At 42.9% G+C, this 26,832-nt stretch overlaps 9 protein-coding genes across 9 annotated transcripts; 3 read left to right on the top strand and 6 right to left on the bottom strand.

Moving 5' to 3' along the window:
• Window positions 1-886: 886 nt before the first annotated feature.
• Window positions 887-3,067, top strand: EAF02_002400 (uncharacterized protein; the record flags this gene model as incomplete). Its single annotated transcript, XM_038898448.1, has 2 exons — window positions 887-2,795; window positions 2,958-3,067. The coding sequence occupies 2 exons, from the start codon at window positions 887-889 to the stop codon at window positions 3,065-3,067; spliced, it is 2,019 nt and encodes a 672-aa protein (XP_038762140.1).
• Window positions 3,068-3,584: 517 nt separating this feature from the next.
• Window positions 3,585-5,347, top strand: EAF02_002399 (uncharacterized protein; the record flags this gene model as incomplete). Its single annotated transcript, XM_038898447.1, has 3 exons — window positions 3,585-3,851; window positions 3,907-4,684; window positions 4,734-5,347. 3 exons carry the CDS (start codon window positions 3,585-3,587, stop codon window positions 5,345-5,347), a joined length of 1,659 nt encoding a protein of 552 aa, XP_038762139.1.
• An 860-nt stretch (window positions 5,348-6,207) lies between these two features.
• EAF02_002398 (uncharacterized protein) lies at window positions 6,208-7,037 on the top strand (the record flags this gene model as incomplete). Its single annotated transcript, XM_038898446.1, has 6 exons — window positions 6,208-6,210; window positions 6,262-6,318; window positions 6,381-6,396; window positions 6,450-6,575; window positions 6,632-6,913; window positions 6,988-7,037. 6 exons carry the CDS (start codon window positions 6,208-6,210, stop codon window positions 7,035-7,037), a joined length of 534 nt encoding a protein of 177 aa, XP_038762138.1.
• Window positions 7,038-8,320: 1,283 nt separating this feature from the next.
• On the bottom strand, window positions 8,321-10,507 carry EAF02_002397 (uncharacterized protein; the record flags this gene model as incomplete). The annotated part of the gene is made up of 3 exons (XM_038898445.1): window positions 8,321-9,505; window positions 9,553-10,362; window positions 10,424-10,507. 3 exons carry the CDS (start codon window positions 10,505-10,507, stop codon window positions 8,321-8,323), a joined length of 2,079 nt encoding a protein of 692 aa, XP_038762137.1.
• Window positions 10,508-11,555: 1,048 nt separating this feature from the next.
• Window positions 11,556-13,439, bottom strand: EAF02_002396 (uncharacterized protein; the record flags this gene model as incomplete). The annotated part of the gene is made up of 6 exons (XM_038898444.1): window positions 11,556-11,942; window positions 11,991-12,071; window positions 12,121-12,171; window positions 12,223-12,552; window positions 12,610-12,932; window positions 12,995-13,439. 6 exons carry the CDS (start codon window positions 13,437-13,439, stop codon window positions 11,556-11,558), a joined length of 1,617 nt encoding a protein of 538 aa, XP_038762136.1.
• A 557-nt stretch (window positions 13,440-13,996) lies between these two features.
• EAF02_002395 (uncharacterized protein) lies at window positions 13,997-14,348 on the bottom strand (the record flags this gene model as incomplete). The annotated part of the gene is made up of 3 exons (XM_038898443.1): window positions 13,997-14,041; window positions 14,098-14,163; window positions 14,220-14,348. The coding sequence occupies 3 exons, from the start codon at window positions 14,346-14,348 to the stop codon at window positions 13,997-13,999; spliced, it is 240 nt and encodes a 79-aa protein (XP_038762135.1).
• Window positions 14,349-16,710: 2,362 nt separating this feature from the next.
• Window positions 16,711-17,839, bottom strand: EAF02_002394 (uncharacterized protein; the record flags this gene model as incomplete). Its single annotated transcript, XM_038898442.1, is given in 3 exon segments — window positions 16,711-17,106; window positions 17,125-17,206; window positions 17,367-17,839. The coding sequence occupies 3 exon segments, from the start codon at window positions 17,837-17,839 to the stop codon at window positions 16,711-16,713; spliced, it is 951 nt and encodes a 316-aa protein (XP_038762134.1).
• A 934-nt stretch (window positions 17,840-18,773) lies between these two features.
• EAF02_002393 (uncharacterized protein) lies at window positions 18,774-20,037 on the bottom strand (the record flags this gene model as incomplete). The annotated part of the gene is made up of 4 exons (XM_038898441.1): window positions 18,774-19,001; window positions 19,054-19,367; window positions 19,437-19,915; window positions 19,963-20,037. 4 exons carry the CDS (start codon window positions 20,035-20,037, stop codon window positions 18,865-18,867), a joined length of 1,005 nt encoding a protein of 334 aa, XP_038762133.1. The 3' UTR covers window positions 18,774-18,864.
• A 2,235-nt stretch (window positions 20,038-22,272) lies between these two features.
• On the bottom strand, window positions 22,273-26,101 carry EAF02_002392 (uncharacterized protein; the record flags this gene model as incomplete). The annotated part of the gene is made up of 8 exons (XM_038898440.1): window positions 22,273-22,442; window positions 22,495-23,616; window positions 23,681-23,761; window positions 23,822-24,454; window positions 24,507-25,479; window positions 25,557-25,816; window positions 25,866-25,899; window positions 25,993-26,101. The coding sequence occupies 8 exons, from the start codon at window positions 26,099-26,101 to the stop codon at window positions 22,361-22,363; spliced, it is 3,294 nt and encodes a 1,097-aa protein (XP_038762132.1). The 3' UTR covers window positions 22,273-22,360.
• Window positions 26,102-26,832: the final 731 nt, after the last annotated feature.

The following is a 26,832-nucleotide window of genomic DNA, read 5'->3' as shown; positions in this document are numbered from 1 at the left end:
CTCGTACATTATACATCATATAATCGCATTGACACCCGCATTTCGCTAATTGTTCGCGATGATTACCTAGGTAGGTATCGTGTCGGGTGTTGGAGATACGCTCTATGGATTTATCGCGGGTGTGTATAACATATAAAATATCTAGATATTGTATTGTATTCCGGGAGCTTGGTGGGAAGTATGGTTGGCTATATGTATTGATTAGATGTGATGGGTTGTTAGATCATGGGGTTTGGTTACTAGACATGTTTATATTAAAATGTGTTTGTAGAGGGAGAATGTGCGATGGCTTTTTTGTGTGGGATGTTTGGAAAGGAAAGGAGATTGGTGGGATGTGATGGTGTGGAATGCGGTTTGGGATTTGGGGATTTGTGAGAATGTTGATTTGATTTTTTGAACATTTGAACATAGGTGAGGATGTTGATGGTTTTATGGTAGGATTCCTATATATATACTAGTAGATCATACCAACTGCCTTCAAAATCCACGAGCTAGGTAGTTAGTATCATGGGTTAATGCTACCTGGACTGGACTCCTTGTCGTAAGGAAACCGTACTGTTCACGGCTTAAATTCCTCATTTCTATATATTCAAAGAGACTATCGAGGAAAAGAATCAACTCTTATTCTTTGATTATTTGTTTGTTTGTTCTTGAATTCGATTGTAACCGCATGCGGGTATTTTCTTTCATACCATGTATAAGTTATCTTGTGTTAGATCGCGCACAAAGAATTTAGATTTATTATATGGTTTCGTGGATAGACAGATGGTGAAAGGAAGATATGTTGAGTGTGATAGCTATAGCTTGGTTTTACTATTGATACATCTATTGAACCTTTCCATCATCTACTCGGTTTCAGGAAACTCCACGACGTAATTATCTCGTAATGGCTAATTGGTTCGGTTGGGCCCCATGGGCAAAGCCGAGGGGACGACAGCCCCGTCCGCGACCGGTGGATCGCGATTCACGGCTTTCTTCTGACTCGCGCTCGAGATCGCGCTCGAGATCTTCATCTCGACCGCCTAGAAGACGAGCGAAGGAGCTTAATCCGGCGGAAAGGTTGGCGAGAGAGAAGATGGGAGAGAGAGAGAAAGAAACAGAGGCGGAAAAAATAAGATTTATGGATCCTGCTGCGAGAATCGCTTATAACGAGCAGAAGAAAGTCCAGCATGAGAATAGAATCAAAAAGCTGAAAGGGAAATTTGCGAGTCGTAAGAAGAAGTTGGCAGAGAAACATCAAGAGAAGGTTATGGAAGAAAACCGCGGGTGGAAGAGAAAACATGAAGATGATGCTGTCGTCCAAGCCGCAAAGAGACGACGAACTTTTTTGGAAAATCGGGGGAAGAAGGTTCCAGTATCGCAATCGATGACGACGAATATCGAGCGCGAGAGGAATAGAATCCATACTACGGCATTGTTTGAGAAGATTTATGCGGATCTTCAATATCACTTCTTGCACCCTACGTTGATCAATTCCGATACGTACGATCCTTATGAAGGGTTGTTTGACGATCTTGCTGGGGTATACTTGCGATTTCTATTCTTGGCTCAAAACCCAGAAGACCATGCGAGAGGGATAGGCACTGATAGTGCTTGCGTTCTCATGCTTTCACAGAATTTCCGCACCGCATTGACTTATGGAGAATTGCCTGATGGAACTTTCGCCAAGCAGGGTCAAGAGGGGTACTCACACACTACTAGATGGGACGAGTTCCTATTGAAGCTCCAGTTGGAACATTTTAGCATTAGAGGCTTTGCTATCGCACGACATATTCCATATATGAAAGTTTTTGCTCGCAGCGGTGCGAACTTGTTTGAGGGCGATGTGCGGCCAGCGAATTTGAATCTTCAGCTGGATCCTTCGATCAGAGATCCGTTTGAAGTGTGCCTTGGAGGGGATGGAACAGTTTATCCTTGTCTGTTCACGCCCCTTCATGGCGAATTCGAATCTGTACATCAGGGTGTCTTCAAGCTTCCATTCAAAAACCCGAAAGAAAACCTAGAAAAGTTGGGACCTGCGAAAAATCGTGTGGTTCCACTCCGCTTTCAAAATCTGAAGGCCAACGTATTTAACAGAGAGATTTTTAAACAATATGATCCCCCATCGACATGGCCACCAAGCTGGGAGTATCCACCTGCGGATATTCAGCATCCATGTCGAGAATGGGGGAAGAACTATCCGTTGTGTGTTGCTTGTGGACTCCGAACGGGGCCTCTGGAAGTAGTAGAAGAAGAAGTACAGGAAGAGCCAGAAGAATCAGAAAATGCAGAAGATCCAGAAGAATCAGATGCAGAAAAAGCACCTGAAAAGGAGCCAATCTGTCGCTGCAAGACGATCGATGTTTTTAATCGAATCTTGGTAGAGATCAAAGAATATCATTCCGAATCGACGTCCAAAGTGGCTGACTCTGTTGACCGCGGAGTCAGGATTTTACAAAATGTCCCAAGAGGTCATATCATTTCGGAAGTCCTTGGAGAATTCATCCCACTTGGTACCGAGAGTGATTTCAAATGTCCTTCTACATTCTCTGTCGACTTTCATGCACCACCTGCCGTCGACAAGTCTGGGAAAGTTCTAGAGATTGACCCGGATGTTGTAGTGAAGAAGACCATTGACACCAATACAGAACCGATCGCAACGCTGATTACTGGCCACAAAGGTGGATGGACGAGGGTGGTTAATAAAGGCACGAGTCAAACATCAAATGTTGAATTCCGCTCGGAAGTCTGGGCAGGGAAATTACGCATCACTGTTAGAGCGTTGAGGGATATAAACTTTGGAGAACAATTATTTGGTATGTTTCCCCCAAACTCATCGCCTAATCGCTGCTTTATCACGTTTTGCTATGATACTTGTGAGATTTCCAAGGGGATGCTTCATCCTTCGACTTCTTCAGAGAAGCTCTGGGATCGGTTTTCCAATGAAAGAATTACTTGCTGACTTCTCAAACCTGCAGTCCGATGGGGAGATTCGTACCTAGAACCTGATGGACAAACGTTGCATGCCAAAAAGAAGGATCAAGCTGAGAGGTTACCAATGAGAGCACTTAGCGGATTCTATAAGTGATATGGAAAACAGTAAAGGAAATATGAATCTTTTCTTGAAGGGAGCGAGGGTAGTTTATTTTTAGTCTCGTGTGGTTTCGTTGGTGAAAACATTGAGATTCCTTACCCGGGTAATTGATAGCGCCGGTAGCGAAAGGGGTTAATGACAATTGAGAACTGAATCAGTAACCTACAGACTGTAGGACAACAAACTATTACATACATGCATACATACATATATTGATTTTCCATTTCGTTCTTGGTATTTGCCAAATCAATCACATATCGAGTGGTTTCTATCTCCGATGCCGTGAGATAAACCGCTCTTAACCGAGGCAAGTGAGAAGGATTTTGTAGATCCGTGGGGAAGGTGGTATGGTCAAAGGCCCGTGGAATGCGGTAATGCCTAGGTAGAGTACGGGTAAAGAACAATCCAACAATCTCATTATTTCCAAACTAAATTCTTGAACCTTTTGATTTCTTGATGTCAAAAATTTATTTGTCTTCATTGATCGATAGAAAAGCAAAGAGAGAAAACAATGTCGACAATTAATCGTAGTGTTCGTACTGCATCCAGAACTCTTCGACTACCAGCCCAATCACGAAACTTCAGAATCCCACTTTCTCTGCGAAGTCGTGCAAACTTCGGAGCTTCAACAAGAACAACACCATCGCTCAAACAATTCTCCACCATGTCTCCTTTGCAATCTGGGGCCCCGCCACCACCCCAAGCTCGAGAGTACGATCCTGAGATTAAGGATATCGCCAGCTATGTTCATAACACCCCAATTGAATCTGATCTTGCTGTGAGTTTGACCAAAGAACAACAATATTGATTACCCCGCTAATTGATTTTGACAGTTCGACACAGCTCGATTTGTTTTCCTCGACACTCTAGGCTGCGGTCTCGAAGGTTTACGATTCAAGGAATGTACAAAATTGTTGGGTCCAATCGTTGAAGGAACTATTGTTCCTAATGGCACAAAGGTCCCAGGTACACCATTTCAGCTCGATCCTGTAAATGGTGCATTCAATATTGGTGCCATGATCAGATGGCTCGATTACAATGATTGCTGGTTGGCTGCAGAATGGGGTCATCCTTCAGACAACTTGGGTGCAATTCTCGCAGTGGCAGATTGGATTTCGCGAACAAACAGAGCTGGTGGAAATCTCGGCAATGGCAAGGTCATAACTATTAAAGAGGTTTTGGAAGCTATGATTAAGGCACATGAGATTCAAGGTTGTCTGGCACTCTTGAACTCTTACAATAAGGTCGGTTTGGACCATGTTGTACTTGTCAAGGTTGCTAGTGCCGCTGTAGTTTCCAAATTGTTGGGATTGAGCGAGAAGCAAACTGCAGATGCAGTTTCACAAGCTTGGGTTGATGGACAGAGTTTAAGAACATACAGACACTCTCCAAACACCATGTCAAGAAAGTCATGGGCTGCTGGTGATGCTTGCCAACGTGCCGTAAACTTAGTCTTGAAGGTCATGAAGGGCGAGCCTGGTGTTCCTACAGTTTTGTCTGCTCCAGTCTGGGGTTTCTACGATGTTCTCTTCAAGGGTAACAAGTTTGAATTCCAACGTCCATATGGCAGCTATGTCATGGAGAACGTTTTATTCAAGGTGTCTTATCCAGGTATGTCATCCACACATTCTATTATAGTTTGTCATCTAATCTTTTTCAGCCGAGTTCCACTCTCAAACTGCCATTGAAGCCGCAAAACGTATCCGTCAACAATTGGTAGACCAAGGAAAATCTGCCGCTGATATCAAGGAGATCACCTGCCGAACACACGAAGCTTGCGTTCGTATCATCGACAAACAATTCAAGCCTATGGACAACTTTGCCGATCGTGATCACTGCATCCAATACATGACTGCAGTCATGCTCGTTTTTGGACGTCTTGAAGCTACAGATTATACTGATGGCGGAGAGGCGGCTACTTCTCCTTTGGTTGAATCACTCAGACAAAAGATTGCTTGTGTCGAAGATCCACAATTCACCAAGGATTATCACAATGAAAACATGCGAACCATTCCAAATGCTTTGACCGTCACATTGAACGACGGACAAGTTTTGGAAGAGGTTGTCGTTGATGCTCCATTGGGTCACAGATTGAGAAGAGAAGAAGCCAAACCAGAAATTTTGGCCAAGTACAAGAGACATTTGGGACCACATTTCAGTGAAGCTAAGGTCAAGGAATTGGTTGACTTGGGCAATGATTCTAAGAGACTTGAGGCAATGGCAGTGGATGAGTATGTTGACTTGTATGTAAGCAAGGACAGCAAGTTTGTTTAGATTGATGAATTAGATGAATACCAAATTTTTTGTTGATTGAGTTCAACTTCGCGGTTACAAATTCCGGTCTATAAGATGTGTTGATTTGTCATGAAATTAGTGGTGTGCCTTATCACATTTACGTTGCTCATCAAATCTGGGAACCGGATTGGATTGAATTCTGAAGGGAAAAGAGAACTTGTTGACGATTACATGCTTGGTTTTCTAGTCTGGTTTTTGTAAACCATGAGCTACCTGGGGTTTCTTGGGGTTTGTTATGTTGTAGGAAATGCAGAAGGCTTTCACTTGGTGGCTGAGGGGGTTGCTTTCCTCGTCGCTCTTGCTCGGACGGGTATTGACGGATGAGTGGAGATATTGCGGGGATGTCACGTGAGGCAACAGATGATACTTACACCTCTGCGATATCTTATGATGTGAACGTCGCGGACGATTTCAGTCTTTTAACAGATGAGAACAAAGGTAAATCTTCAGTTGATGGGCCGTAGTATGGTCAGCGAGAGTTTTCATCTAATTAATTGCTTACATCACGTACCGACCGGCATTGCATTCGCTTCATGGTCTGATTTCTTACTCGTAGCATAGGGTTATGTAGGCGTTGACTAGATCAATTGCAGAGAATGATACTCGAGTATCTTATATCAGACAATGATGCTAGAATCCAGCGATATCAAACGACTGTCCTTGCTGAAACGATCTATGCCGATGATCATACTATCACGTGGGTATGATCGACACAGGGGCAGTCTGTGGATGTCCTCATCCCACTTTAAGATGCGATGAGTTCCACGAAATAGCTTCTCGTTCGAAGAACTGTTCATCTCTTTTATTGTTCTTCTAAATCTACCGAAATTTCTATCATTATGGTGTGTAGAAATAGTATGTGTTCGCTATTCCTGCTGATTTAGTATGATTAGGCCAAACCACTGTCAGATGAAGAAGTTGCTATTCTCAAGGAAGCATTCGATGCATATGTACGTGTTTACCCGCGAATATGCACTAGCGTTGTGAACTTTTATACTAATATGACCAATAGGACACGGATAAAGGAGGTAGGTTGTGTGAGACCACCTACAGCGTTTTCAGGGCTGATTGGTTTTTGCAGGCAACATCACCGTAGAGGAATTTGGCCGTGTGATGAAACAGTCTGGACAAAATCCAAGCGAAGAAGAACTTGCACAAATCATTAAGGAAGTTGACCTCGATGGCGATGGTACTATAAACTTTGATGGTATGATACCGTGAATCTGTTGCAGGAACAGGGGGACATCTACTAAATGCATGCAGAATTCATTGCCATGATGACAGGCCGAACAAGGCAAAAGCCTGATGATCCAAAGCCTATTGAAGATGATTTGAAAGCAGAGTCGGCTGCGATTCCTGTTTCGAGTGAGGAAGATCTAGAGGAAGAGTGGAAATCTGCGTGGAGGGAACATGATCACTCTTTGAAAGGGTCAATCACTGCAGCGCAACTGAGACAAGTTTTGGGAAATCTGGGAGAAACAATTAGTGATGCAGAGATTGACAACGTTATAATGAAGTCGGTAGATGCGGAGGATAAAATTGGTTGTAAGCGTCTCAACAGTTCTATGCGGCCAAGAACTTATACAGAGTGGGATATGTGCTAACCTGACTTCAACTAGATACGGAATTTGTCGAGTTTATGAAGGGGAGATCTACCTCGGGAATATGATAGTAATTAGGGTGTGTATAGCTATAGTAGATGCAGATTACCCAATTCATTTTTTTGCTACCGATTACTGCCTGCTCAGTTTCTACCCAGCTTCTATAGATGATGGTGAATATCAAGGCTTCAGCTTTCCTTCATTTGGCTCGAATTTGTAAGGCGAGTAATAAGTTAGAGTTTAACTCTTAATCTCACCACGTACCTACCTAGCGGATGTACTTGAGCCTCAAAAGGAAGGAAATAGATGCAGATCGCGCAGTGTACGCTGAAGCACGACAGATGTGCTAATTGGGCCTCATTGCTCTGCTATTGCTATTTCGAGGAGGTCGAGCCGATATAAAGTGTATTCGTTTTCGTTCTTCCTCGTAGAGTTGGGAAGTTTGATGCTTTTCTTTTCCTGTCATAGTTTTGCGCTGCTTCACAAGACCTGGTAGTCTCAAGGTTTCTGGTTGATATCCTTTCGGTACACGAACGGAGATTTGTATTTGGATGGACATGTTTCCGTGGTAGTCTGATATTCGCAAATAACAACAACAAACCGGAATCTACCATGGAGTTCACATGTCTCTTGAGTTCAGCTGTAGTAAAGTGGATGTCAACTTGGCTGGGCTTGGCACGAAAAGGACTATCTTTCCGGACATGATACACACGTTCGTAGGGTTATTTAGGCTTTTATCACTGCATTTGTAAGAGGTTTAGATTGCTGTTGCTAGATATTTCCTGGACAACTAAGCCTGACACAACATGATTTCTCTAAGATCTATTGCTCGCAACCGTGCTTTCTTCTGTGCTTTAGTCTCGGCTGTTTCTCGCCTTAGACCCCTGTTAGCATAGAAGGATTACGGTGGCTTCTTTCTTGGTTTGTGTTACCTAGGATTTCTTTACAACAGCAGCTCAAAAAATATGAAAACGCCTTCGCTCAAGTTTCCTGGTATTCCTAACGCCGTAACACAAGTCGATAATGGAGGGAAAGAACAGATACTAAGATCTTTTCTTTTGTTTCGAGACGATTCGCAGTGAGTTCATTTATAATTTACATTGGCCCTACTTCGAGAAAAAAAAAAAAAAAAGGTTAGAAATAGCTCGCATTGAGAACTAAGAGTATTCCGGGGGTGTTTACCTTCAGTCCTGATTCAATGCATGCGTCTTTAGACTGACAAAATAAATGTTAAGCTTCCAATGCTTAAGGTCTAAGAATCTGATCTTTTCGAACTGAAGTGCAAACGGCTGGTGCCGGTTTGGCCCTGTGCTCAACGAAGAGTTTCTGATCAACAAAAAGCATTTCCACATCACCTCTTGGCGAGATCTGAAGGCCAAGTTACAGTTTTCTTGGATTTCGGGCTCAAGTCTCCGGACTTGCGGGATGCACTGGACTCACGCGAAATGCTCACCTTCATTGGATCACTAAAAGACACTTGAGGTCCAGATCCTTCGTATCGCGGTATCCCGAGAAACATCGCTTTCGAATCTTCTGGTAATAACGGGGCTGGCTTCAACATGTAGTCTGGATTATTCTTTGCTTCTTGATAAAAGTCCGCCATTTGTCGATTGAACTCGCCAGCTTTAATACGCTCATTTGAGTCAATGAGTAGGAGGTGATCCATGGTCAATTTTAATAGATCATGGATGAGTTCGGAACATCTCTCATGCTGATGCAATTGCTTAACCCATTGTTCAACTCCATCTCGGATTGTGGCCTCTAAGATGCGATTGTTCGGTATCATGGTGAAGAAGTTGTCATCGTCGATTTCATTGGGTCCTGGATTATTGCTTCTGCGATCTGCAAACTCTTCTATGCCAGCACTACCTTTGAGAAGCCACGTAATGAATTCGAGCCATACACATCCACAACTCCAAATGTCGTACGCTCGGGACACCGGGCGGCGCAGCTTACATTCAGGAGGCTCGTAGGTTGGTGATGAGCGTATTCCAGAAGGCCTTATCCCTGATTTTGAATCTCTGCCATGAAATCTTCCTAGGCCAAAATCGGCCAGCTTCAGAACACCTAGTGGATCGTGTGCTTCAGGGCCTTCTGGAAACCATAATATATTCTCCGGCTTGATATCGCCATGTCGCCCGAACATCTCCTCGCCTGCATGTACACTTATTTGACCGTCGTCTTCGGTTTGCACTCGCACATTTCCAGGACCACCAATTTTCAGTGGAATTGTAACTTTGAACTCATGCAGTCGAAACAATGCATTGGCGATCCCATACATCTGCTTCATAGACCACATGACTGTTTCCTGGTCAAACGTCGGGAGTGATCGAATTTCCCAGTAAGATCTTAAGTTACTTCCTGCGTATGGGAATATGAGATGAAATTCTTCCTCTTGTCGATAGGTGGCCAGCAATCGAATAAGATGAGGATGGGGCTTTTTACTGCCGAGGGTTCTCAGGATATCACGCTCCTTCTTGAATTCTGTTTCATCGTTCGAAAATAATCTTTTCACAGCTACTAATGGCTCTTTTGTCTACATCACATTAGTACGAATTTCAACGACCAAAAGTTCAGTCTTACCGTTACATATTCTTTATTCCAAAATTGATGATGAGAAGGATGAACTTGCACGGGAGATACCTCGCTGTATGCTCCCTGCTTGGGCTTCATTGCATCTGTATTTGCGCCATGAAATGAGATGAAGGGCAGAACCTCCCTTGCGGCGAGTTCAAGATCCGTTTTGTCCTCGAATACAGGTGCTATCATCAACCACTGTATGTCGTAGAACGCTTCCAAAGTTTCATCCTTCCAATGATCAAGATTCTCTATTTGCACCCCTTCTTTGAGGAAAAGAGCACCCTTTTCTCGCATCTCTTTTCCTAGGGAAGAAACACCTTGTAAATAATGTAAAGGAAGATCCTTGTCTGTAATTCCCTGATCCGCAAAGTGGTACACATCCGCACCTCTCTCGATGTAAGCTAAGGTCGCGTATAATTTCCTTCCATTTTGGCGAGCCCACTGTGCATAAAACCTTGCTCTGTCAATTGGCATTGTGGTATCGCATCTGCGTATATCGTGTTCAATTGCTTCGACAGTGAGTATAGAGACCTGGCGACATATAGGAACGAAAGGTCGACCCGACTGCGGGCGAAGTTCCTCTCGACTGCTACGTAATCGTTCTTTCAGTGAGACAATATGACTTTCGCCTAGCTCGGTTCCACCAGCAGAATGATTTTCATATTTAATCTTGTCTGAATTGTGAATGGAAGATGTTGGTCTTGGTGTCAAACTTTCTCTTGAAATCAGGGTGTGGATCGGGACTGGTCGTCCATTTGTGGATGGTCGGAGATTATTGGTGTCGCGATTGACAGTCACATCACTTATTTCACTCTAAGTAGTGTCAGCAAACTGGTCAGTGGTGGTCACTAAGAGAACCATTCAGCTTTCTTACCGAGGGCTTTTCTCCGTTATGTGATGAAAGTCTTTGTTTTCTTGTGCTTGATTCACCTTTTGCCGAGCGGCCGAAAAGCTTCATGTTGCAGCTAAGAAGTTGAATAAGTCCCATTGGGATATGCGAAGTTGTGGCGATTATTTATGAACGCATGTGCTTTCTTATAAGGCACGATTACATTCTTTGAGTGGTACAAGCCTCCATTATGCAAACTATATACTTCATTTAATCGGTCGAAAACAGCTGAGGAGGGCAAAGTTGTAAGCCTCCACATACAACACTTATGAGGCTCTAAGGTCGCGTTTTGGGTCGCCAGCACAGGCTCACTATGTCATTGGCATTGATACATTTTTTGCTTGATACCTTTATTGGAGGTAGTAAGCCGGTGTCCCAAAAGGGAAGGTGCTGTAAACCACATTCGCATGTGGGTGGTGATCATGGATCCTGAAAGATAGTATCAGCGCCTAAGCCTCCACACTTCTGTTTAGATTCCAATCTCTCGTGTCGGAAGTTGGAACCATCACTGTTAATATGGTTTCTGTCGAGTTCATCAGAAGTAGAAATTGGACAGTTAAAGGGAAGGCGCAGTGTTTGCATGTGAAATCCTCTTCCAATGGGGCAGGGCTCTGAGAAGCTGTTTCTTAGCATCTGCTTCCCTTGAAATGTGTGAAAAAACGGTCTAGACAAATATCAAATTCAATCAGTCATGACTCGTAAATAACATGACTATATTACACGGGTTCATCATTTGTCTGACGAAAGTGGCCAGTAAAATACAACCAGCAAGATGTAAGCTGCGCATAACTTCAACCTACCAGTGGAAGAAACAAGCCATTTCTTAGATATGATCTGCAAGAACTGGGGTAAAGAAGTGGGGTACTTCGGGGCTTTTATGAATCACACAGGTCGTTGTCTCTAGTCCATAGATGAGTGACCCGATATAGAAACATTTCTGCTACTTTAAACCAATTTTGCAATCCGGAACAACCACTGATAGTAATAGGAGCCGTAACTCAGACATGGCCTTGAATATGTTATATGCATTGCTACAATACTATGATGCGATGTAACCCTCCTCATAATTTGCAAAAGATAACCTCATTATCTGTCAGCGAATGCGAGATAAATGTGGTTAGCCTGACTTGATAGTTGTCGCTGTAGTTGACCAAGTTCCCGCACCAGAGTCCCCAAAAGATAGTGGCGAAGCTATATCTGTCACATGAGAAGAAACCCCTGCTTCGATATCTAACCTTCCAAGCCGGTTCCTCGATGTAGAAAAATTACTCAAGCCTTTTCTCCTGGAAGATATGAAAGACCGAAAGCTGTCTTGACGGCCAGAATTTGATTTCTCAGATACCATTACCTCTTTCTTGACCTCAGTGAGGTAAACCCAAGCCCACCACAGAAATATGGTTAAAGCTGTCAAAGGTATCGAAATGGCTGCTAATATCCAAGAATTCTCCGTTATTGTCATGTGTCCATTATCGCTCGTTTGCACAAATTGGGTGGAGAAGAAATTCTAAGACGAATTAGTATATTGAATGAACCTGATGCTCGGATAACTGACGGCAACAATTGTGGTGGGCAGGTAGACAAGGGTGATTATGGTCAAGATTTTGACAGCTGCTGCATCTTTTGTGCTTCTCTCCTATAGATTTATTAGCTCTACTTTCAGATGTATAGTCATAAATACTCACAGTCAAATGATGCATTGATCTATTCTCTTCGTGATTCAAGAAATCCGATAGCTGCAGTAGGTCAATTTTTACGAAAGTTAATGTTTGACTTGCCGCACATACCAAAGTTACAGTTGACTGAACTCGATCTTTCAGGTCTTTCGCATGACCTAGATATGACTCCGCATCCTTCACATACTCGTCGAATTCTCTCAGGATCAGGTAATGAGATGCTCTATCTTCAGGCTCCATCTGTTTTCCAAATTCGTTTGCATATTCCTTGCATTGGTCCCGAAGGCCAGTAACGGTTTCTACTTTGGTCCGAAGTATCATCAAAAGGTCAAGCACAAAATCTTCTAAGACCTTCAATTCCTGTCGTGATTCAAAGCCTATTCCGTGTGCTGAGGAAGATTCTTCTTCCATGTCATCGGTGGCGCAAATTATCAAGTTTGTCTGTGGAAATTTGTTGTCAGAATTGGGTCATCGAGCTTGAATATTCGGAAAGCATACTTGTTCTCTCAGTCTTGCTTCAAGGCTTGCCATATAGTCCGGCCATCCCGAAAGACTATCTGATACTAAGAGTCTATGCAGATTCCATGACGATGTCTGTCGCTTGTCAGCGGCTCTTTCTTCGAGATATGCTGTCATTCTCATCTCTGCATTAGAGGAAGGTGCAATAATCAAGAGCATCGAGGGCGCGCTTTTGATCGAGATGGGTAGCGAAGAAGTTTCATCAGGTTTCCTACCATGATAAACTGCTGTCTGGCGAATAGACCAAGGGTTTGTCCCACCTCGCCCATTTAGCTCTACCTGACGAATCACATACATCAGATCTGTTTAGCTAATATCTCAGCTTTCATCCATCTCAATTTTGTTGAAAAGGTGCGAGACTTACCTTTGGGCTCATATGGATCAGTTATGTCCAACTTCTTTCTTATTCTGCTTCTTAATCTAGGAAATTCGAACTCGTTCTCTCTCTGCTTTAGCCCAAACGCAAATACGCACTTCCAAAACTCTTCGCAGACCTCATAACTGTTAATGAAATGCTCAAATAGTGCTCTCTCGATGTTCAACCTTGCCCAGCATCTATCGTGTCGTACAATGAAGATTTGACAAACATCATCCGTCCCTTTGAGGATATTGACTTGCGAAACTTCACAGACATCTAGATTCTTCTGGAAAGTGGGAATAATTGGCTGTTTCCTTATGTTGACAGATTTGGAGAGCCTAATGACTTGGAAGGAGCTCTTTTCCGCTGTTTTGATGAATAGATTATTCGCTCTGGCTTCAATTTTGCATTGAAGTGCCTTCGAATCGTCAAGATGAAGATATTGAGCCATGTCCAGATATCAGATACGACAGACACTACTCCTCGCTCTATGAGTATATAAATATTCACATAGAGTGTCTAATCATACGATAAATGATTTCCTTACCCCAAGCGAAAAGATTGACCCCGCACACAGCCCATAATAGCCTTGCATATGGGCACAATCACTGCAGCTGACGGCTGTGATAACACGTCGTTCAAGAGGGGAATTTCCATTTGAAAATATCATGATGTTTAACCATAGTCGTTTACTGATTAATATTACGATGAATATCTCAATCGTTGGCCTAGATTGTAGTCTGAGAATATGGTAAGCGATTCCGTTTTTGAGCTTTTATATGATTTCTTTAAGCGTATCTATAACGTTGAATTTAATTGCAATTCTAAGATAAATAATGATGAACTCTCTAGCCTGGAAACGGACATCGATTTTTCCCAAAGTTCTTTTAAGGTAAAGAACAACACCCATACTCCATAAAGAGAAGACTAGCAGAATTATGATTTCTCATAATTAGCAAAAATGCCAAATGAGATAGAGCAAGCTCTTCCTGTTCGACACCTGCCAGATCAACGATTGCGCCTTCTATATACTCGACAGTCTTGTATTTGTTCCTAAAATGCATCAATAAATAGATTTTTCATGAATATTTTGGTTGACTGGTTGTTACCTCAGTCAACGTTCGAACATTATCATCATCGGAAGGACGATATATCTTGTAGCGATTTAATCTCAACTAAGAACAAAGGTATTAGTTCTCATCACGAGAAGAGGTAAATAGTTGATTTTTACCTCCACTCGAAAATTGTTATTTCCATCAACTGTCCCATACACTCGTTGTAACAGGCTAATCAATTTTCGAGGGTCCACATAATGTCCATCAATGACTTGAGGGGATAAACAGCGCGCAGTGGAAGCCATATCGACAAAAAAGAACGAAATTAACGAAAAGAAGGCAACTGAATTTGGCAGTGAAAGAAAAAAAGGCAATCGTGAGTCACAAAACCGCGGGCAGAAATTGGTTTATCAACGTCCTTAATTGTTTCTACCTGACTGCCGTTCTTTCCTCTGGTGAATTTCTCAGCCAGTTGGATACAGACAAGTAAGCACTAAATCATGCGGGCAGATTTCTTCTGCATGCTCAGCCACCCTTTGCCGCTGATTCCGTGCAAGAATTAATCTCATCCTTTCGTTGCGCAGGTTAGTGCCCGTACTTTGGTGAGAGGAAAGAGAAGGGGGAAAAGCCAAACAAACAAGTGTCAGAATCTCTGGTGTCTCCACGAAAAATCGCCCACGTCGAAGCTGTGTATTCAAATCAGCTCAAAACACCCCCAAAACCCCCAGAGCTGCTGAAGACAGAAACATGATGACGGACCTTGACCTCAAAGTTCTGCCCAGGGAAACGGCCTTTCAGAAAAGCCTTGAGCTTTTCCACATCCACATATCTGTTTTCTATCGTTTGCTTTGCCGGCATGTCTTCCGATTCGTGTGATGGGCAGGTAAAGGAAGCCCTCGGGATAAGGATATTATTTCTTGGGAGAAATTCAAGGATAAAATGTTCGCCTTTATGGTAAGAACAAGGCCACTTGAAAAGGTGGTATTACCACCTGCTAGGCCGAGTACAGCCGGAAAGAAACGAATCGGCGACTTTTTAACTTTCCGCACGTGATTGTATATTTCTTCACAACTTATTCAGTTGTTATAGCAGAAAGTGCACTAAGTGGAAAGCTTGGAGTTTTGGGTTGTATCTATCACTCTCTCGGCGAACAAGTGTAGCTCGACATCAGGTTTCATTTAAAGCGATTCATTCGATTGGTTCAACGTTGACTAAATAACTTAACCGATTGGGAGCACTGTTCACGCTGTCAAACATCGCACAACATCGTTTTCCTTGGGTCCTATGAAGGCTAGTTTGGTATCTTTGATGATATACTCCATCTCGTTATCATGCACAGTGCTGGAATTCACCGTGGCAAACCTAGTTGGGTTCTGCCAATAATCCCTTGTATTGTCCCTTCAAAGTAGAGTCTAGACAACGAAAGCCGAAAGCCTCATGCCTTTTTCGGTTTCCGTCTCTCCTAAGTTACTCTGTATCAACCGATAAACGGCGCCTTTCATCTCTGAAATCGGTATAGCAGGGCCCCGACTGGCGTTATTGAACTTCGAGAGTTCAATTAGCGTAGTCAGCCTAAGGAGACACAGCTGTAATGTACCGAGTATTGGAAAGCCCCATCACGTAATCGTACAGTAATCTTCACGGACTTGGAAACAGTAAGTGCACTTCATATCATTAGTCATGAGTCCTCACCGAGATTGTTTGATGGAGAAACAGAATATAATCAGAAATCTTATGGTTGGTGTACCCAAATCTGAACGCAACTGGCAAGGAGTCTTGCTGGCATGCATGGGGCGCTGTCCTCAATATAAGACATGGGCTTTGCTGAGCTGTAACACTAGACCACGACATCATGCCACTGCTAATGATTAGTACTCGATTGATCTAATATCAGTGGTAGACTACCAATAAGCGAGGTGGGGGGATGTTTTCTACGGAGTAATAAATATTCTGGATGCTGCATATGATAATCGAGGTCTCGTTCTGTTAGGCAAACTAGAGCCTCACTACTCAGCCCTACTTCAGAGCTTTCTAGTGCGACGAGAGTTCTTTACTTATCCCCACAAACTAAGCTAGATTTCACAAAGACCATCTTAAGCGAAAGCGCTACTGCATTTTTAGACTATTTTAAATCGCCCTCAAACTATGGTTGTGCAAACAATGGAACCTTCACTTACCTAATGAATATTCATTGCTCATCAAAAATTGTCTCCATGCAGAGATACCCAAATGTAAGTGAAGTTCTATAAGGTATATATGTTTGAAGGGCAGTCATTTAAGATTTGGCTTTTTGTGGAGTGACATAAGAAATTGCGGATTAATGTGGCAGGTGCGCTTTTATTATTAGCCACGGTGCGATACTTGCCAAAGTCTCGGGATCAAAAGGGAACATTATCATGAGCATTCACGGGCACTTAATCGACTGCTCAATATTATCATATGAATTTGTTTAATCAACCTATCATGGCCTCCACCAAATATGATTCTGTCCTATCTAGAAGTAATCTCAGAGCTTTTGGTACTTTCTTATAACTTGATTGACCAAATTAAATTACAAATAAACCCAATGCCTATGATCTCAATAATCCCAACTAAGCCCCTCTCTATCCGAACAAATCGAAACTTCCCTATGCGATCAGTGACTTAGTCAATGTGTGATGACCTCTACTAGGCATGCTTCATCAACTCGAAGATACTATCCATCAAACTTCCTTCAGGGGAGAAGGAAGTCTTAGGTGCACCACCTGGCTTCTGGGAAGGTTTTCCTGCTTGCTCTAGTGTGCGTTTCTGATGAGAACGAAGACAACCAGCGACGGAGTCACAAAGTTTCTTTTGCTTTTGTTCAAATTGTCTTTGGGGCAGTTTCAAGAAATTAGATATCGGCATGCCGACTTCTGTTTCCCACTTGACCGTACCGCTTTTCATTGCGTCAGAACAGCCTTGGTTCATGTGCCAAACCTCAATGACGGGGTCGGCTAGATGATCAACAAGGTCTGTGAATTTATTCTTTGCCTCACCAAAGTTATTTGAGCTGTTGATTGAGGAGGCGCGATTGTTGAGGTACTGGGCTCATGGTGTCACTGAAAGATAATAGCCATATTGAGCGCTCGTGAGATCAAGACTGTATGTGCCACCACCATTTTTAAGAATGACCTTGAAGCAGCTATGTGGGAACTCAAAATTATCGTATTTGCCAGTTCCAAGAAGCTGCTTAACTCTTCTCTTTGTGTTTTTCGGTGTCACACCGACTTCTGTAATCTTGGCAGCAATCCCTTCCCTTCCGTCAGTTATTTTCTTTCTTATTCTGCGCAACACCTGGTTACTTACCGGTGAGAAAATGTCCAGTGACCTCTTGCATCCATGTAATAGCTTCACTACATGCATTTTGTGCCAGCAAGGCATGCTTATCCTCCACATTTTGGACCAAATTGACTGGAAAGTCATGAAACATTTGCATTTTACTCTCCTCGTTCGGGTAGCTTTCATCAACGTAAAGCGTTCCATTTCTCTCTTCAATCTTCACAACCCTTATGTCAAACGTAACTTCACGATAACGATAGAAGATTTCCTGAAGCGTCTCGCCAGCACGATACAGTAGCTTCTTCATCTGATGAGCCTTGCAAGCAGACTTGTGAAGTTTCCAGTGCTCCACTTGACATTTTTCGGTGCAATAATAGATGGTTGCAACGGCCTCCTCGCCGAGCGGAGAAGAGCATCCACCGCATTTTCTATGGGCTGGGGCTTTGCAATGAGCACATTGATTCTCAATCGCGGAGGGAAGGGTCGTGGTCGTCATGTTGGCTGACGATGGCTCTATCAAGGAATGGGAATTAGTCTTTTTCATAAAGTAAATGATAGGTACCAGAAGAGTTGCATTACTTACGATATTCTTGCAGAAAATGTTATCTACCTGAAAAGGGATCTGAGGATTGATATTTTGGCTTAATGAAATTGGTCAGTCTTTTGACCAAGCAGGGAGAGATAGGATTCAAGTACTTACATTCAGTAATATCAAATTGATCAAGACCGCAGTATGATGATTCTCCGGTAAAGAAAAAAAACCCCCAGATAGTTTTCCTCTTCTTAGTAGAAAGATTTGAAGGTAGGAAGTTAAGAAACGAAGTTGTGAGGAGAAATGGAAGTACTTGTAAAAGAAAATGAAAACCGAGCTAAGTGAGGGGACGCACAAAGCTAAGGATCTTCTAATTCACTATATTTCAGTGCATGAACCATTTAGTGAATTTTGAAGAATCAAACTGAGTTCGACTAGGTATCTGCTTGTAACTTATGTTTTCAACGTCCTCAAGCAAGTCAAATGAATCATTTACGCAGCTACTTGGTCAACTTGGGTATCATATAGACATTCGGTTCAACTACGAGGAAGCGGGTTCTTCGTGAGAATACTTCAAGGAGAGCACGATATACATGAAGTACAGCAGTGATAATGATTTAATTGATAGTTCTATCTTTGAAAAAAATTCCGCATATCATAAGTCCTAACTTTACCTGTTTTCAACTTTGCCATCTTTCCTATCTCCCCGTGGTATTGAAAATCTCAGTTACTACCTCCCTAGTCCTCCATACCGCCGATGCTCAGTTTCAAACTTCCCAGCTCAAATCAGAAGAGATACTTCTCCAACAGTTAAATCACAGCCACGCCTTGTCTAATCAGACATCCCAGATCATATATTCCATCTGCAACGGACTCAGTCATTGAGTGGCCGAGTAGTGCGGTTGCTGTTCGATATTCTCAGTTATGTGAGTGAACTTTTCCCTGCAGGGGACCATGTTGAGAATAGCAATTCCTCTCAAGATACCTCTTCAAGTATACCTAGGACCACGACTTCCATCTGGGCGATAGTGAAAGCAATTTAGCTCATGTGCCGCATTACTAGTTTCAAGGATTCTTTCATAATCGGCCATACATAGCCAGCAGAACTCATAGTCACAATGAGTGCCTATTTATCGTTAGTTAACCTATCATTCATATCTTGAAAAATTCAAACTTACAAGTCATGTGATCACAGCCCTTGTTTTTCAAGATCGGAACTTGACAGTTTGGACATGGCTTAGTAGCCTTCTTGATCAGTCTTTCGCTCTTTTTGTCTTTCTTAGATTTCCCTCTCTGTTGGACATCATATTGGCCACAAGTGAGGCCAGTATGCCATGGCATCTTGTGGGTGAAGCAGGTTTTGAAGCTGCATGTCCCACATGTCATGATTGGTTGGGCATCACCATCTTGGTGGATCTGACCGTTCCCACAGTTTGGACCCAAAACAGTTTGTGAACTTTGGATCAGCACTGATATAAGATAGGAGAGCGTTCTTGTCATATCTATCTCAGATGTTAGCATTGGTAAAGTGGGAGATTAGCTTGTCGGATTATAAACATACCTAATGAAATCGGCCTCGGAGGCGAAAGACTTCACATTGTCGAAAGATAACAGCTCGGGGCACTCCGGACATGCGAGCTGGTCCCATTGAATTGTTTCAATCTGAACACAGATTGACTGGGAGAGGCATCCATTGCAGCATGACGAATCATGTGCGCATCCGGCGGTGATTCGATCAGGGAAGTCGGCAAGAGCGAGTTCCTCTGCACAAATTGAACATTCTTTCAGCTGAGGATCCGGAGCCACAACTTGTTCTTCACGCACAACTCTACGTGCACGTTTAATAGTCCTTGCGCGTTTCGTAACTCGAGGTGCTGGTGGAGGGGAGGATCCTCTTTTTCGTGGGTTGTAATGATCCTCAATTGAACCCGTGGCACCGCTTTGCAGCCAGGTTTCAATGGCATTGATTTGGTTGAGGGTCACGTCCCCGTAGTTATGGAACCAATTCAGATGATTTATCATCTGGGACTTGTTGTGAATCTGGAGTGACCCGTTTGTTGTAAAAATGCCATGATCTGTTGTAAAACATCTTTCCGATATTCGGATGTGCCACGGCCGAGAAAAAATCCGGGAAGATCAACATCTCTGTTGAAGTTCGACATGGTTATCGACGGTGATTGGTAATGAGTGATAGATCTGCTTCAGTTCAGTTTGATAATCCTGTTACAATCAGGTAGTACTCCTGATGAAGTGATTGGTAGGAATTCTGTGGTGATATATTTGAATAGATGATCTGTGAAAGTTTTGTGGTAGTATTTCCGATTGATTGGAGAAGTAGAAGGTATGTTACTATGTTAATAGTAAAATTATAGGTAAAAATTAAGTTCTGTTTTGGGGGGGATAGAAAGAAGTTTATAGAGTATCGAGAGATGCGCCCAATGAACCAGTAGACATCGAGTACGTCGTCAAATCAACAAGTGAGCCGTACAATGTACGGCCATTCTGGGACTTGACAGTCGCGAATGTCACCGTGAACTTGATGTACCAGAAAATACATCGTATATATCAAGATTCGAGGATGAACTGAAGCCGTATCGTAAACACCGAAGCAGAGATCAGAATAGACAGAGTATAGTAGAGGTCTATAGATATCAGTTGCCGTATATACTCAAGGACGATTACGGAGATTTGAGGTGAGGAATTCAGGAAACTGAAGCAAGAGACGGGTCTAAACTGAACCTTTGCTGGGGAAGATCAAAGGGGGAGGAACTGTCAAAGTAGAAATCTTGAGTGAATTTTGCAGGTCAAGTCTGATGTTCCAATATAGCTAGGTAGGCACCTACTGATCACAGTGAATCCATACGGTGAATTCCACAAACCAGCTCTAAACCGCAAAACCCAATAGTGAAAAGACCGTACATCTACATCCCCAAACCGCGCTGTCCAAACACGGTCCTCCAAATGAAGCGAGAGACAGAGGCGATGATCCAAATACGGTAACGAGAACTCGCGTAATCTTTTCAAAACTCAAGATATCCAGGGGCAGCAGACACGCAAGATCTTGTAGAGTTTTCCCTCTAGACCCACACTCGTATTGATGTCTCTAGTCCCAACAATATCCCTGACAGGCATCAAAGGTGGTGCCATCTGTGCAGCAACTTTTGCAATCACAACCTCAATCCTCGCGATCGATCAACATGGAAGAAATTGACCAACTATAGCCTATGGATATCTAACCACACTCCACTCTCCCATCCAACTACCCACCAAGCACAAAACCCACCAAGCACAAAACCCACCAAGCACAAAACCCACCAAGCACAAAACCCACCAAGCACAAAACCCACCAAGCACCAAAATCAAATTTCCAAGACGAGAAGAGCATCGATCCTTCAAACAACCTCATCTCAATATACCCACAATCCATCCAAACCCTCAAACCCATCACCAAACCCATCCCAACATCTCCCGAAACCCAAGTTCCAACCCAACCCCAACAATCACACCAAAAAAAAACACACACCACGCGGCACCACACCAACAAATCAATCTATACATCCTTCCCATCCCATCCCACTCCATCAATCACACAATTTCGCAATCACATCTTATTCAGTACAATTCCTAATTAGATATAGACCTCCCGACTAGTACTAACAGAACAGATTATCAATTTACAGAATAAATCACATAAAACCCGCAAGCAACTCATCTCCAGATACCCACGTAATTCAAAAATCCACCATCAATATCAACCTGAGCCTAAATGTACAAAAGATTTACACAAAAACCATACCATAAACAAATAACAATAGTTCTCACAAATAATCTATCTATCTATCCATCTACCTAATGAGTAAACACAATCATCCACAAACAATCCATAGAACGGACAATCTGTAAATCATCTGCAGATGCAGATTATTGTTGCGTAGTCAAATTGAATGATATATCACTTGTACAGTCTATAAGCTTGGGAAATCAGGATATACACAATACATGATCAAAATGCCCGATGAGAAATAAAAATGATCGTGAACATGATCTCATATGACAGTGGAATCTGAAAAGAGGGTCATATCAGAACCCTATTTGAAAGATGACCTGGCTCTGGTCCTACAATTTGGAGTTATGGATAGAGGATCAAAAGCAAAGAACCCAAAAAGATCAGGGATGGATTTTACTATAAATCATTCGGTACTTTTCTAAGGTGAATGCACAACAGTAATGATCATGATCTAAAAGCAGACATACAAAAGAAGCTTTTATCGTGAGTGTCGGGAAACGGATTCACACGATGAGAGGTAATCACCAACTTATTGAGTATCAATGTTATTAATTTATGACCACTAATGATGTGAAACAATTATACTTTGAATAAATCACTCTCATCTCCAACCCTGTCTATCGATAGTGTCTTTATGAGTGAATATCAGTAGATATAGATTTTGACATGACCTGCCATCAAAAGTAATGCTACCTTGATCATCCACCGCTAACTTCTGGTGAGACCTTTCGTTTGCATTTTCTTACGAACGGCCAAGCTTTGCTCCCTAGCGTATAATCCCTACACGGAATCAGCTCGCATGGCGAATGGATATTAGGTTTGAAATTCTTACGATTGTCGGTGCGGCTTGAGTGGCAATGCCGGTAATATTACTTCCTTAGTTCTGCGATTCAAGGCTGGTAGAGTAGGTAATTGTGGTGGCTTTCCATCTGCAATACTTGAAGGGGGAGAGTTGGAAGGAGTCAGAGGGGGCCATTCAGAAGAGTTTGTAGGGTCAACTGAGACTGTAGGCTTTCCCTTCTCCTGATTGACCTCAGGCAAGCTTCGCTTCTTCTTGTTCTTCAAATCCGTCTTTGGTTGTTCGTGTTGCCCCAAAGATTCAGCATCACCATCTTTAGAGACCTTTCCTTGTTGTTTAACTGCCTTGGGCTCCGTCTTACGTGCAGGTCCATTATTGGTGGTTAAAGAAACTTTATTATTGTCTGAAAAATTCGACTGAGATTGTTTCTTGAAATCCTTGGAGGAACCGTGAGTCTTTGACTTCTTGTGGTTGGACTTTGCAAGAGGTGCATTGGGAGTAATTGAAGCCGTAGTGACACTTGGAGTCGAGATGGTTTCAGATTTGACTTCATTGTCTATGGATTTTCCAGTTGTTCGTTCGCGGTCTTTTGGAATTTCGGTTACATCTCGAGTCGCTTGTTGGAGAATAGAGTCTTTCGAGGCTTCGTTAGATATAGATTCAGTCGAAGAGACACTTGGTTTCCGGGTGGAGTCTCCACTGAACAGTGTGTCTTCGCCGCCAAGTGATGGATTTGTAATTGTCGATTCAGTTGGCGAAAGTATGGCAGGGAATACGCTAATGTTGTTTTCCTTATCGATCTCGGCCTTGTTGTTGGATTTGAATTGCTTCTTATTTTTCTTGGACTTCTTCGCCTTTCCTTGAGACGTTGAATCCGAATCCATTGCAGCTACTGTCCCACCCAATGGTTCTGGCAAGGAGCTGTCGACAGGGCCCGATGACTCGAGAATCTCAACCGGTGTTTGTTCAACATTTCCTGTTTTTATTGCAGCCATTGTGTCTACTTTGATCTCGGTGGTTAACGATTGACCTGTTGTAGGGCTTATCGGTTCCTCGATTGATGAAGCTTTTGGTGAGGTCAACGCATTTTGATCGTCCAATTGAATTTGAAAAGTCGATCTGACGGGAGTTACAATCGGGGTTGTATTGGCTGGCCTATCTGTATATTAGTGCAACGCTTCAACCGAGTTTGAGCTTTCAATCGAACACATAGACTCACGTATCTTGGCCAACTGTCTTCTTCTGTCGACGACCCGGACTGTTAGTGGAATCCTTTCCACTAGGCCTAGATTGTGAAAAGCTTATTGAATGTCAGCGATTTTTGAAATGACAAAATCCTCCGTAACATATATTCGCTTACTTCTTTTCAATTGGCGAATTCTCTTTTTTGTTGACTGGGCGGTTGGGCAAATTTGCCATGTTGTGATCAGCTCCAGGTCTTGTGCCGTTGCGATGACGGTCTGCCTGGGCTCCACTATATGATCGATATGGGGCTGTACCGGCAGTGTTTGTTCTGTTGTTCAATACTGCACTGGGTATTTGTTGTTGGAAATATGCTCCTACTCCTCTTTCATGTTGAAGAACTTCCGTAAAAGCTGCACTTAGTCCATGTCCTGGAATTTGTTGAACTGGTGCTTGTGTCAAAAGATAGGGAGGGATAGATTGAGAATCTGGTGTATATGGAAAGGGATCAGAGATATTTCCTGGAGTCATATGATTGCCATTCTGATAACGAAATTGGTTTTGACCGCTCTGGGATTTCGAGGGTCGATGTTGGGATATGGAGTTTTTTTTTGGCCAAGCTCGACTTTCAGCCGCAGGATTAAATATATAGCGGTTTTGATTATCTCCATGGTAACTGTGGTAGCTGGAGTTACTGCCCGATCGCTCTCTTGAATTTTCAAGTGGATATCCTGCTGTAAGTATCCGCCCATTTGGCATCTTGTAGCCATCAAATTTCTCAATTGCCATGGCTAAGACATCGGCATCGAATCTATCATGACAATTAGCTTTAATGCATTATTTGGGCCAATATGTAAGCTCACGTTATGAAAATGGGACCATTGTTATTGGGCCTGAGTAAAAATTTGATCGACACCACTTTTCCGACTTGGGACATTAAACTTTTCAACTCATGAGTGTAAAACATCTTCAAGTCTGCACCCGTCATGTATAGAGTGCGGCCAGAGGAGCCTCTTGACGCAGAATTTTCATAAGTATACAGACAGAAGTCGTCTGTTTTATAGAGCTTTGGATCTCCTTCCATTTCACCTAACTCGGCAAGTGATTGACTGAGTTTAGAATTTCCAAAATTCTTGAGATTTCGAACATCATTAGGAAGCTCCATACGAGAACCAACCGAATTATCTTTGCCCATGCGACGGTTGAAATTATCAGTAAAAGGGACAGGAGCATGCTCATTATGGAAGTAAATAGGCTCGGGCTGAACAGCTCGAGGAGGGCTTCCTCGCGTGCTATTGAACATGTTTTGTTGTTGATTGTTCTGCGATGGATGCATAAACTTTTGTGGCTGAGTTCCATGAGGCCCGGTCCATTGATGTCTTCTATTTTGATGAGTCTCAATCGAATTTCCACGATGCCTAGATTTGTTGCGAAGCCCATTCTCGTTTTGGTAGCTCTCGGAACGAGTTGGGGAAGCATTCAAGCTAGTCGTAGCATTAATCTTGTTGCCCATACTGCGCTGATCCTTCATGAAGCGATCGTATTTTTGTGGTTGTTGCTGAGGATAAGTCGGTGTCATTCCCGCGGCAGCTTCACCTCGATTCGCATATTTCAATTGGTTTTGAGCTGTTGGATTCAACGGCATACTAGCAGTCCTATTGGTGTAGAAGCTAGACTTGGATTGGGGTTGCATGGACCTGCAACCATGCGATGCAAGATTTACTCCTGCTGCTTTTCCTATCATAGGAGCAATTGCTGGTCGATTGACTTGGTTTCCAGCCTGTATATGACGAGTCCCATTGCCTGAGACAGCTCTGACACTCGAAGTGATGGAACCTGAGGATGCAAAAGTTGATATGCATCATGAGAAGGGACTGAATTAGTAACTGTCGTGGCTTGTAACAGGCGCAAACGACAATTCTCCAAAGCTGCTTCGAGCGTTGACTTTAGCTCCGGAGCAACTTCCTCAGGCTCATCCTGGCAGAAATACTTGTACATGCTGCCCGCAGCAGAGTTTAAGACCAAATCTCTATGATCTGTGACCCATGCTTCTGCATATTCATTGATTTCGTCGTTTATCTCCTTCTGTATTTCTGGTTTGCGTCGCTCATTTTCCTCGCCAATAAAAAACATGACATAATAGAGAAGCCAGGGCTCTCCAATTGTATATCGGCTGCATCCCAAAGAAAGTAGAGGTCATCCCAGTTGGTAGGCTTACTAACATAGCAAACAATGTCTGGATATAAGTCAAATAAGCTAGTAGCTTTAGCCTTGGCATCAGCAACTACGTCACAGTGCACAATGCAGGGGATTCCCGTAGGAGCAGATTCGCGTTTGGAAAGCGGCCACGATCAGTGGAGATCCATGCAGGCATATCAGGGAGATTTCGAACGTCCCATCTCTCAGGATTGCTTTCCGTGGGCTGAGGAGCTTGAGGAGGTCGAGAATTCTCCATCATATGTATCGGGAGGTAATATGGTGGACGGCTCATTGTTCCGCGATATTGTAGTAGATGCGGGGGTTTCAATTGTTAATATTGGTTCGAAGATTGGAAATAGGACTTTGTAGGTGTGGGCAGATTCTCTTCGTGGAGTCGTGAAGTGAGGAGTTGTATTATTTTTTGAATGTTCCAATCGAGTTCAGAAATTCAAAGTCGAGAATATTTGCCAGTGATGCCGGCGAGAGCTCTCCCTCAGCAGTTATAGAATTATTGTAAAAATTATTATAAAATTCCTGATGCGTCTTGATTTGTGTTAATTGCTATTGCCAGCAATAGCAACGCAACTTGTATGAAAGCTTCAAGCTCAATGCGACAATAATTGACCCGTTTGATGCTACAAGAGAATGCAACGAGAGAGAATTGATTGCGACAGTGCAGAGATTGTATTCGTAACGAAACGATGGAATATAAAGGTTTATGGTGGGAGTTATTAAAAGTGCAAGATGTGAAAGAGGAGACCGGAAGGTTTCTCAGAATAGAAGGTGGAAAGTCTTGAAGAGAAAGGTTGACTGTTTTTTCGAAGAAGAGAAATTTTTGGGGGAGAGATAAAGTAGAAAGTCCTTACCGTACTAATTCACCTTCTAAGAACGCTAAGAATGACAAGTACTACCTAGCACCGCTAATAGAACTTCATGACGAGTGTTCAGGTGATTAAAGTGAATGATATACCTAGTAGGTAATGTTATTGG

Source organism: Botrytis sinoallii (assembly GCF_014898435.1).
Source record: "Botrytis sinoallii strain Bc 23 chromosome Unknown BSIN_003, whole genome shotgun sequence".
Taxonomy (NCBI): Eukaryota; Fungi; Ascomycota; class Leotiomycetes; order Helotiales; family Sclerotiniaceae; genus Botrytis; species Botrytis sinoallii.
Note: the sequence above shows the minus strand (reverse complement) of the source record. Positions and strands in the feature narration are given on the sequence as shown.